Genomic DNA, 12,748 nt, shown 5'->3' with positions numbered 1-12,748 from the left:
GATAGTATCTACATAAGCTATTTGGATATCTGCCCTATGTGCTTATTTATTTAACCACATATTCGCATTCATAGGGATTCATATACATTTGGTTTATAGTTTACTACTGCTCATTTTGTTCTACTCTCATTCCAGCTTCGGTCATCGTGAATTCTATCAGGTGAGGTCCTCTGTCCTTTTGATGTGCATCTATTCTTTTGGTTTTTGAGCACTTCCGTACTTTCTGGCAGGGCTTCCCAGCTGGCACTAGCGGATAAAGAATCTGCCTGCCATTGCAGGGCATGTAAGAGATGAGGGTTCAATCCCCGGCTCAGAAAGGTCCCCTGGGGAAGGAAATGGCAACCTACTTCAATATTCTTGCCTGGAAAACTCCATGGACAGGAACCTGGCCGGCTAAAGTCCATGGGGTTTCAGAGTCAGACACAACTGTGCAACTAACACACACACACACATTCTCTCTGGCACTACAATATGCTCCAGATATACCTTGAATTTCCTTGCTTCCGTCCTGTAATCAGCCATTTCTCTGAAGAACTTTTTTTCCTTTGCTGGAGAATCACGATCTGGGCACTAAGCGGGCTCAGTGCTTCTAGGTGCCACTGCCTTCCGCTCTCTCAGCAGACAGAGTTAGTAGGTACATGCACGCATACTGACCCAAGTACACACGTCTACAACTGTTTCTCTATCTATCCATCTGTATCTGTTGTCTGTCAATGAGATGAACGTGTTAAGTGTGACAGTCGCTCAGTCGTGTCTGACTCTTTGTGACCCTGTGGACTCCTCTGTCCATTGAATACTCCAGGCCAGAATACTGGAGTGGATAGCCTTTCCCTTCTCCAGGGGATCTTCCCAACCCAGGAATCAAACCCAGATCTCCCACATTGCAGGTGGATTCCTTATCATCTGAGCCACCAGGGAAGCCCCAGTGAGATGAATAAGTATTTATACTACTGGGGCGGGGCGGGGGGAAAGGGCTAATTTAAAAGTTCAATTTGTAGGCAAATTTTTGGAGGTTTTGGGCATACAAATTTACACTAAGTACTAATGAGTATATACTAAGTGCTTACAGTGTGCCAGGTATTTTTGTAAAAGCTTTGCATGCAGGATCTCACATAGTCCTCACAATAACCTCATGAGATAATAACTAATGTTATCTCCGCTCTTCGGGTGAGTTAGGTCAGTCCATATGAAAACTGTGAGTGATTAACAGAAAACAGAAGAGTGCACGAGTTGTATGCTCAGAGAAAACCCAGACTGAAAGAGGAATTTCAAGTCAGAGGTGGCGCCAGTTTAGGAAGGAAACGGGCACTACGGAGGCTCTATCCGCGTGAAGCAGAGCCTCCTGTTCCACACATAACCTCACTTATGGAGCTGATTTGGGGAAAGACGAAAAGAAGACTCAACACGTCTTAATTGCTGACGGGAATGGGGAAACCAGGGACACAGTGAAAAGAAATACTCCAGTGTTTCAAGTTTGAGCAACCAAAAGTAAAACTAAAAGAAATACAGAAATGAGGAAGTGAAACTGATTTTATATAAAAAAGCAAAAGTATGTGTCAGACTTCAGAGTTGTTGAATCTGAGATGTCAGAGGAACAACAGTTAACTGGAAATGTCCAATAGCTTAGCGACGGCTTACTAGTTAAAGCAGAAATGAAAATCTACAATTATGTCTCTAACAGAGATAAATGGAGCTTCCAAGAATTAGTAAGAATTCTGTAAAGGAGAATTCAGAGAGAGCAGAAACCCAACTAAAATCGCATAAAACTGTCTCAGTTCTATTTTGTCTGTGGTTCATACAAACAGATGTTTATCAGTGGTTCTGCTCCCACACCAAACATCAGTCTATGAAACATAAGCTATGGCCTTTCACTGTTCAGTTGCTAAGTCGTGTCTGACTCTTTGCAACCCCATGGACTGTAGCATGCCAGGCTTCTCCATCCTTCACTATCTCCCTGAGTTTGCTCAAACTCACATCCATTGAGTCAGTGATGCCATCCAACCCTCTTGTCCTCTGTTCCTCCCTTCTCCTCCTGCCCTCAACCTTTCCCGGCATCAGGGTCTGGGTCACTGGAGAAGGACCCAGTGGTCCAGGGAGAAGTGAAGTGAAGTCTCTTAGTCGTGTCCGACTCTTTGCAACCCCGTGGACTGTAACTTACCAGGCTACTCTAACCATGGGATTTTCCAGGCAAGAATGCTGGAGTGGGTTGCCTTTTCCTTCTCCAGGGGATCTTCCTGACCCAGGGATCGAACCCAGGTCTCCTGCATTGCAGGCAGATGCTTTACCATCTGAGCCACCAGGGGGTCCAGGGAGAAGGGGATGGCAAACCACTTCAGTGTTCTTGCCCTGAGAACCCCTTGAACAGTATGAAAAGACAAAGAGACATGGTCTTTTGACCAAGATCAAATGTAGTATGGGGGCTTCCCAGGTGGAGAAGCATCAAAGAATCCATCTGCCAACACAGCAAACACAAGAGATGCAGGTTTGATCTCTGGGTTGAGAAGGTCGCCTTAAGTAGGAAACGGCAACCCAGTCCAGTATTCTTGCCCGAAAGCTTCCATGGACAGAGGAGCCCAGCAGATTACAGTCCGTGGGGTCACAAAGAGCTGGACATGACAGACTGAGGGAGCACACAAACAGCAACATCCTCTTTTGCCCAAATCCATACATTCTAGGCTTTCAGTGAGAGGGAAGCACCTTTCTTAATTTCTGGCCACACCGCATGCATTTGGCATCTTACCTCCCCAACCAGGGCCAAATCTGCACCCCCTGAACTGGAAGTTCAGCGTCTTAACCACTAGGCCACAAGGATGTCCCCAAACTGGAAACATCTTGAATGGAAATATTCAGGATCTCAGAGTCCTCACGATGTTTGTATCTCTTGGTATTAGCTTCATGATAACATCATTTCACAAAACAAATATGATATGCATAAATCTAAAAAGAATTTATGTTTGACTCTTCTTAGGTAATAGTAAACTTTATAACAATTTCAATTCATTTCTAATAATCTAGTCTATAAGATATAATGTTTCGGATCTGTCTAAATATAACCCAGACTTAACAGAGTAGAGTGAATATAGATCAGACAAAATTAACCATGAGTTAATGGGTTTTGAGGCTTGGTGACGCTTACAGAGGAGTTCATCACACTATATAGGTTTGAAAATTTTCACAACAAAATATTAAAAATAATCTATTCTAATGCTCTCATTTTACTTATTAAGAAAATTATCCAAGATAAAACATGATGAACTCCTGGTTAGTAGAGGAGCTAAACTGTAATTCAAGATTATCATATCAAAATGCAAATCATTTTCTAGGAATAAAAAAATAGAAATAACAACAACAACAAAAAAACCAGAAACAGGAAAGAAAACCATGTATTTTTAAATGTAAGTAGGTCTCTGTGTTGACTTAAGATTTTAAAAAATAATAATGAAGACTAAATCCTTACCACTCCTATGCCTTCAAAAGCAAATACAGCAGTACCAAAAAAGAGGGGGTATTTTTTCCAACCAGCCACTATTGGAAGGTTGTGGAGATCTGGCATATTCTGGAGAAAGAAAGAAAAAATAAGTTACTTACTTGTTTGAAATAATTTAAAGCAGAAGAGTGAAATCATATACTTATGAGCTTCACACTAGCAAATGTAGATTATAAATATGAATAATTCTTTCAATAAAAAGTTTAAGCATCCTATGCTAAAGGTAGCCAAGCTGTTCGGATTTTACTGCCGGAAGCAACTGTCTGCTTCGAGCCCGCACGTTCCAGCTGAGCTGAACGCTCCTGATTACCTGCCTCCACCTGCAAGGCCCAGGCTGTTCTCACTGGGCATGGCTCCTGCCACCGCTGGAAACGCGCAAGCATCTTCATCATCTCAGCTGAGAGCTGTACAACCAGCTGCCAACCACTGCTGACAGTATCCAGTGGAACTCGTCCCCTCTCTCCTTTCATTGCTCTTTTGGTTTCCGAGACTGCCCAACTCTGGCTCTCTGCCTCATCACCCTGCGTGGCTCCCTAGCTCCAGGCTTCATTGTTTCACTCTTCGACCTGACGATTGCCATCACCCTTATTATTTGTGCAGAAGCCTTGACTCTGGCTTCGATGACTTGGTGCTGACTCATACACCCTTGTTCCAGCCCTCACTATCTGGAAACTTACAATCTGCACATCTTGTTCAAGATGTCTGGGTCCAAAGTGGCTACTTCCTCCAGCTACCCCAAGTCTCCTCACCACCCTGTGTTCTCTGCCTTACTAGACTGGAAGTGGAATTCGAGGCTGATGGAAAGCATGAGCAAAGACACTGAGTGTGAGAGCACAGGGATAACTGGGGAAATAAGAGAGGTCTAGAAAAACTTTATTTTCTTGGGCTCCAAATCACTGCAGATGGTGACTGCAGCCATGAAATTAAAAGACGCTTGCTCTTTGGAAGGAAAGTTATGACCAACCTAGCAGAACATTACAAATCAGAAATGTTACTTTGCTGACAAAGGTCCACCACCTAGTCAAAGCTACGGTTTTTCTGGTAGTCATGTGCAGATGTGAGAGTTGGACCATAAAGAAATCTGAGCACCAAAGAACTGATGCTTTTCCAACACTGTGGTGTTGGAGAAGACTCTTGAGAGTCCCTTGGACTGCAAGGAGATCCAACCAGTCAATCCTAAAGGAAATCAGTCCTGAATATTCATTGGAAGGATTGATGTTGAAGCTGAAACTCCAATACTTTGGCTACCTCATGCGAAGAACTGACTCACTGGAAAAGACCCTGAAGCAGGGGAAGATTGAGGGCAGGAGGAGAAGGGGACGACAGAGGATGAGATGGTTGGATGGCATCACCAACTAGATGGACATGAGTTTGAGCAAGCTCCGGGAAGTGGTGATGGACAGGGAAGCCTGGCATGCTGCGGTCCATGGGGTCGCAGAGTCGGACACGACTGAGCAACTGAACTGAGAAAACGTGAAGCACAAGTAGAACTGTGTGACATGATGGTGCTACACGACTAAAAACATGTTAGGATCAAAATGGAAAGTTAAAATGTTTGGATTGCTGGATAATACTAAACTGTCCTTCAAGGCTCACAAGTTTCCCTCTACCTAAGGAACATACATTTCTGCTCCACTAACTCCTAGACGTCCAACTAAGGGGTCAGGAATTCTAGAAAATCTTATGAGGTCTTCCTGCTCTTCCACTCACATGTGCTAAAACAACGAGTCCACAGGCTTTGGAATTCAGACAGGGCAAAAAAGAGACAGAGACTCATCATAAGAGAATTCATCATGGACTGCTAATGGAGATTTTAGGACAACTACTTTGGCAGCAATGTCTAAAAAGTCTGATTGCATCAGAAAAGAATAAAATAAGGATTCTTTACCTTTTTTGAGTCATTGCCCCCAGTGAGAGATGAAAGCTATACAGCTGCCCAGTGGAAAAAGCACATATACATACAGAAACACTGCTGCTGCCACTGCTGCCAAGTTGCTTCAGTCGTGTCCGACTCTGTGCAACCCCAGAGACAGCAGCCCACCAGGCTCCCCTGTCCCTGGAATTCTCCAGGCAAGAACACTGGAGTGGGTTGCCATTTCCTTCTCCAATGCATGAAACTAAAACGTGAAAGTGAAGTTGCCCAGTCGTGTCCAACTCCTAGCGACCCCATGGACTGCAGCCCACCAGGCTCCTCCGTCCATGGGATTTTCCAGGCAAGAAACACTAAATCTTATAAATAATTTTAAGGGATTTGCAGATCCCCTGGATACCCTCAACAGATTATTTTAAGGAAAGTGAGTTAAGTATCTCCAGACTACTGATGATGAACTCCATTGTGGTTACTGCAGAAAGAGATTACAGCCCAGGACAGTGTCAGTGAGCTGAAGCAGTGGCGGCAAATAAAGCTTCAGGCGTGAAAGAAAATCATTACATCACAGCTAGACTCCCATCTCCTATGATTGGTTTAAGTCTTAAAGGAATAAACAAAACACTGATGAGTTCTTTATTTCATGTTAGGCAGTGTACTAAGGCAGGGTCCTGCATCTTACAACTCTAGTAGGGGAGGCATTACTACCTTCTGAGGCCATGCCATACAGCTCAGAAGCATACTGACCAAGATTCAAAACCAGATCTGACTACAAAGCCTATGCTTTCATCCTCTATGCCATACACTTCTTCAGCTAAGCAGTATCCCCCAAAAGAAAACCTGATTCTGTGTCCTAGGTGACACATAGGAAGTAGGGTCTTTACTTATCATCACTTTTACCTCTAAAGTAAAAAAAAAAATGTTTACTTGTTAAAAAACATACAACACAGTTAAAAACACGTTATACTTACCCTAACAACGTACTGATAAATTATCACAAGGCTGATAGCCATGGATATGTTGGCAAGGAATGAAAGCACAAACAGATTCTTGAGCTCACGAATGAAGACCAAAAGAATTAAAAACGGAAGAAAGCAAAGCATATATATTCTGAGGTCAATACTTCTCCTCTCACATGGACTTGATGAATTGGTGCTATTCAAAACAAACACTTTCCTCTCCAGGAACCCTTCATGCACCTATACAGGATTACCAGGAGAATAAGGAAGAGGGAAGACAAAAACTTCCATTAACTTATAAGCATGGAGAAATATAAAGAAAACTGTGATCTATATATACTCTATGATAAATTCCTTTGCAATAAATAAAAATACATAGTTTTAAGACAATCTAGCAACCTAGAAATATACATATATATATATATATATATATATAATTTAAGGACAATTAAAATAGTTTTCTTTGCAAAATAACTTTATCATACTGTGAAAACAAGGTTCACTAGAAAGTTATGAGGACAGATTTGCTAATCCGTTTTGAAGCTTTGTGACTGTAATGCTCATGATGCCTGCAAAGGCTCAATCTGCTCCTGAGATAATCAAAAGTAGAAGTATACTTGTCTAGAATGGCCATTGGGTAGTCTATTAACACAGCTTTTTCGAAGCAGCAAACAATCTCCAAGTGCCTTTTAGAAATGTACAGTAATCAAAATGAAACTCAGAAATCAGAGCCCAATTTTAAAGGTATTCTATAAAGCAACTGTTGATGAATCAGTATCACTGTCAATAAATATTTATTAAAAATCAGTTATCTTCTGTGTGCTAGACAATACATTTTTGTCAGAGCAAAAAGCTTCTATAAGATAAATCAACTCTACCTCAAAATTTATTCAGCTTTTTCTATAAACCAATGTTTAGCTTCCAAATGAGATTCCATAATTTATAGGCTCCATATATTAAAAATTGTCCCTCATTCAATTAATCAAATAGTCCAACTTACAAAAATAGAAATGAAATTATAGAGGACTTTAAAAATAATCTTAAAAACTCAGAGAAGAGGCAGATCATACTAAAATAAAAATATCAGTGAAAATCTATTTGCCCCAAACACTGTACCCTCCTTTGAACATAATGACATTATCATGTCTCTGGATATATAAATTAAGAACCAAAACTTATAGTAGTAACAGCAAGTATTTTCTGAGTATTTTGTATGTGTCAGGTACTGAACTTTCCTCGCCAGGAACCCTTCATGAACCTATACTGGATTACCAGGAGAATAAGGAAGAGGGGAGGAAAAAGCTTCCACCAACGTATAGCCATGAAGGAGAAATATAAAGAGAATTATGATTTATATATGCTGTGTCAAGTACTGAACTAAATACGCAACATCTCATTTAATCCTCAAAACAACGCTCTGAGGTGCGTGGTAATATTAATTTCCATTTTATAGTTGAGGAAACTGAGGTTTAGGGAAAGTAAAAAAGAAAAATCTATATAATATCAAGTCAGTAAGTGGTAGTTCTAGGATTCAAGCCCAGGTCTGAGACCCAAGAATCTAGCATGTGACAGGTACACGTTCACCTGATCAAAACGCTGCAAGCCTGAAGGAGGGGCCTGCCCAAGGAGCCCCTGGTCCCCTCTGTGACATCTCTCTCCCCCGAAATACAGGACTAGGAGGCCAACAAGTCAGAAGTACAGAACAAAATTCTGACATGATTAATAATTCAGGGGGTTAATTTTACCCTTATCCACAATAAGTAATGTTTAGTGCCACAACAAATGTAATTATCATCTTAAATTGCAGGGACTATACCTACCAGTTTTAAGTTATGTTGGCAACTTATAACTCATACTGGACTAGCAGGCTCTCAGGTTATGCCATGTACCATTTAAGAATTGCACAGCTCTCATTTATCTTATAATTGGCCATTAAAACTTCCTATTTTATCTTCTATAACTTGAAATAGAAGCAAAATTGATTGTTTACATCACTTGGCTTTTAAGAAGATGTTTTATTTGCTGACCCGATTTTCTCTGTCATCAAATTATTTACAGCCAAATACTTCTGAAGTACAGGTATTCAAAGAAGTACCTCCCATAACCAAGATGAGGTAATGATAGAGTTAAGCTCTATCAAGGATTCCTGGCAAGAGAAAAGTAGTCATATACAAGGGTTGTTTGAGTCATTAGGTGCTTGGGAATTTCACATCAATTCTATCACAAACCTCTCATAATAGTTTAGTATTCTTTGGCAGAAAGACAGTTATAAGAAATTCTCAAGATTGAAAAATAAAGTAAAATAAAAATATCGATACATACCCAGAGCAAGATTCAGGTAAACATTTGAGTCCTTCGGTGCCCTCTAGAGACAGAGATTGGCTATCTAATAGGACTTCCTACGCTCTCACATGTTTACCAAAATGCAAAACACTGAAATAAATATTATAAGATAAAATTACTAAATTCAGTTGCTTCCAGTAGAGCTCAAATTTACTAAATTCTACAATTTATTAACTTTTCAATTCAGTGATTTAATGGTTAAAATTCCAAAGGCAGATGATGTTCTTCAGCAAAGCTATAATGCAGAATTAGAGCTATAATACGCTATATTTGCATACTGCATATAAAATGCATAGTGCATTGTATAAAGGCTTTCACAAACCTTTCATCAGCTGAGCCTCACAATAAGGCTATGAGGAACATGGGGAGGTTTTGCTATTGTTCCTATTTTACAAATGAGGAAATCGAGGTTTGACCAGGAATAAGGGGGTCTTACCCCAAAAAACTGAGAGCATGCACCTGAATTCAGATCTTCTGACTCTGAAGTCCACGGGCTTTGGTATCACAACATTTTTTTTCCTCTGAATGTAACAGCCCTTCCCTATTCTTCATACCCACATAAACTACTTGGTCTATCTGACCTTTTCTTGAGCATTTTAACGTAAGATCAGCAAGAAGCTACTATAACCACGATGGACCAGCATCACTGGAAGCGCCACAGTACCTCACCCCTGCCAACTGTCCACAGTGGCTTAACGGGACCAAGAACAGCCGTGCAGCAGCTACAGAGCAAGAGACGCACAGCTCCATGTGGGAACTAGACTCTTAATTCTTTGGTTCGATGTAACACTGAACCTTCAGTTTTAGGCAGATCAAGGTGGTAATAACCTTACGGGTTTAAACTGTAAAAGTAGTAGCAATTAGTACGGTTTAATCAACCTGTGTATCTTTTATTGGAGACCGCTCTCAAATGTGAGGACGCTGCTGCAGAGAGGGGCAATCTCTGATGAGGCTGTTTCAGTGATCAGACTGCTGATTCAGTCTGCTCTCTAAGGTGAGGTGCTTAGCATTGCTTTCAACATTTCTCACATCTGCCTCAATGTCTTTCTCTATACTGCTCTTTGGGCTGCAAAAGAACTTTCATCTTTCTATCAACTGCAAGCTTCTCCTTACCTTCCAGAGAGTCACTTTTTCTACCTGGTCTCATGATATGTGCAAATGAGTTAAATTCTTCCATTCAACTTTGGAGGCAACTGATAACATTTCATTGGAGAAAGTGACCAATCCTGAGCTTACAGATATTTATTTTATATACTTATATAGTCTGTCATACACATACTCACAGCTAAAGTCAGACAATGCCCTGCCCTAGGAAGAACAGCAGTGCGGCAGCCGAATGAGGCATTTAGGTTGCTGCCTAACTCACATGACCCGGGGCACATTGCTCATGCTCTGTGAGACTCTGTATCCTGATTCATAAAATGAGCATAATACTTATATTACAGTGCAGTTGCAAAAATTAAAGGATATGTATCACAGTTTATAAATATAGGATCATAAAGCATTGTGAGCATTATCTATAACTTTAGGTCAAGCTTGTTGGTAGCTCTCTTAGGGGATGACAGAAAACATTCACTGCTACCAGGATGCACAATCCCAGAAAGGCACCATTTCCATTATATTCTGTGTAAATGACTGCCGAAATGGGTTACCTTATATTGACATTAAATAGCCTCTTAACTGAGTCAGTAATCCTAAAACTATATGACTTGAAGAATTAAATACTTGTAAAATCAAAAGCATCATCAATGATGAATAATGCTGATAAAAGCATCAACTCTCTTATTTTAAAAAGAATGACTCAGTGACCCTTTCCACCATTAAAAATCTAAGAGGAGGGCTTTATCAAACTATCGCCCCCAGACCAAAACCTATCATCTATTTTTGCAAAAAAAATTGTACAGGAATATAGCCATATATAACGTATTATTGTCTACAGCTGAGTTGAGATAGAGATCATATGGCCTGCAAAACTGAAAATACTTACTATCTAGCCCTTTACAAAAAAATGGTTGCCAAATCTTGGTCTAAATATAAAATGAACTTATCTTACACTTAGAAAAGTGAGTCAAATATATACTTGAAAGTGAAAGTGAAAGTAGCTCAGTCATGTCTCTTTGCAACCCCAAGGACTATACGGTCCACGGAATTCTCCAGGCCAGAATACTGGGGTGGGGAGCCTTTCCCTTCTCCAGGGGATCTTCCCAACCCAGGGATCGAACCCAGGTCTCCTGCATTGCAGACAGATTCTTTACCAGCTGAGCCACAGGGAAGCCCAAATATATACTAGGTACAGAGATTCTTTAGAACACATATTCACATGATTTTGCACTAAAATACCTACAGAAGTACTCTAGATTACTGAGTAATGCCTACTATTGTACCATGCACATGTGGATAATAACAGTTATTGATTAAAATAACTAAATAAAAACATACGGTAAAGTAAGAATAATACAGGCCAACTATCAGTTAAAGCACATAAAGAAATGTACTTCGGCATTGTGCTAAAAGGGGAGCTTTTTTTTTATTTCAGTGCTTTGCATGTTTGTTTAAACTGATAGTCTCTACCAAGACTGCAAACCATCTATGTTTGATGCCATATCTAAATATGATGCCATAATTGTGGCATCAGAAGAAAATGATTTCAAAAACTGGAGAAAAACACTTACTTGTTTCACATTTTCAGCTAAGAAGACAATATACACACTACAGAATCCCAGCTGTGTTATCACCAGAAAAAAGTCAACCACATTCCTAAAAAGGGATACCCACAAATAAGTATTAGTAAGAGCTGAAGAAATGTCAATATATTTTTTCCCTTTTAACTATTTTAAATATGTCATAATGTCGTTGTTGTTCAATCACTAAGTCACATCCAATGCTTTGCAACCCCATGGACTGCAGCACACTAGGCTCCCCTGACCTTCAATATCTTCCTGAGTTTGCTCAAATTCATGTCCACTGAGTTAGTGATGCTATTTAACCATCTCATCCTCTGTCACCCCCTTCTCCTTTTGCCTTCAATCTTTCCCAGTATCAGGGTTTTTTTCCCAAAGAATTGGCTCTCCACATCAGGTGGTCAAAGTATTGGAGCTTCAGCATCAGTCCTTCCAATGAACCTTCAGGACTGATTTCCTTTAGGATTGACTGGTTTGATATCCCTGCAGTCCAAGGGACTCTCAAGAGTCTTCTCCAACACCACAATTCGAAAGCATCAATTCTTTGGTGCTCAGCCTTCTTTATGATCCAAGTCTCACGTCCAGACACAACCACTAGCAAAACCATAGCTTTGACTATATGGACCTTGTCAGCAAAGTGATGTCTGCATTTTAATATGCTGTCTAGATTTGCCACAGCTTTTCTTCCAAGGAACAAGTATCTTTTAATTTCATGGCTGCAGTCACCATCTGCAGTGATTTTGGAGCCCAAGAAAATAAAATCTGTCACTGCTTCCACTTTTTTCTATTTGCTTAAAATATTTATTATCTACAAAGAGCATATATTTATGATCTGCATATCACTAGACATATCATTGAGCAAAAAAAGTTATAATACTTAAAAGTTCCCAATTTTCCCATTATTTACTTCTGAAATTCAACAGATTAATGAGTATCTATCTATAAAGTGATTTCATGAAAACATTTCATCAATTATATTAAGCCCATCTCTTCTGTTTCTCCAGATCTTTTTCAGATCAACCTGGTGTACTGCTGCTGCTGCTAAGTTGCATCAGTTGTGTCTGACTCTGTGCGACCCCATAGATGGCAGCCCACCAGGCTCCCCCATCCCTGGGATTCTCCAGGCAAGAGTACTGGAGTGGGTTGCCATTTCCTTCTCCAGTGCATGAAAGTGAAAAGTGAAAGTGAAGTCACTCAGTCGTGTCCGACTCTTAGCGACCCCATGGACTGCAGCCCACCAGGCTCCTCCATCCATGGGATTTTCCAGGCAAGAGTACTGGAGTGGGGTGCCATTGCCTTCTCCAACCTACGGTATTTCCCAGCAAATAGGATGAGCATGTTCCCTACCATCCAAATCACTAATAATACGAAATGGAAGAGGACTGGGAGCATGGCCCTTACCATTCTACAG

At 40.5% G+C, this 12,748-nt stretch overlaps 1 protein-coding gene across 2 annotated transcripts in view; it reads right to left on the bottom strand.

Annotated features, from left to right (window-relative positions):
- The window catches only part of SLC36A4 (solute carrier family 36 member 4), a 41,018-nt gene that overhangs the window by 17,696 nt on the left and 10,574 nt on the right, over positions 1–12,748 (bottom strand). For both annotated transcript variants that reach the window (XM_027959262.3, XM_027959263.3), the window contains 3 exons: positions 11,329–11,413; positions 6,326–6,553; positions 3,458–3,556 (listed from right to left, as the gene is read on the bottom strand). In XM_027959262.3, coding sequence (XP_027815063.2) covers positions 3,458–3,556; positions 6,326–6,553; positions 11,329–11,413 — 412 coding nt within the window. The remainder of the gene's footprint in view (positions 1–3,457; positions 3,557–6,325; positions 6,554–11,328; positions 11,414–12,748) is intronic.

This window comes from Ovis aries, chromosome 21 (genome assembly GCF_016772045.2).
Source record: "Ovis aries strain OAR_USU_Benz2616 breed Rambouillet chromosome 21, ARS-UI_Ramb_v3.0, whole genome shotgun sequence".
In the NCBI taxonomy this organism is placed as follows: domain Eukaryota; kingdom Metazoa; phylum Chordata; class Mammalia; order Artiodactyla; family Bovidae; genus Ovis; species Ovis aries.
The sequence above is the reverse complement of the archived record's forward strand: the minus strand, read 5'-3'. Positions and strand labels throughout refer to the sequence as shown.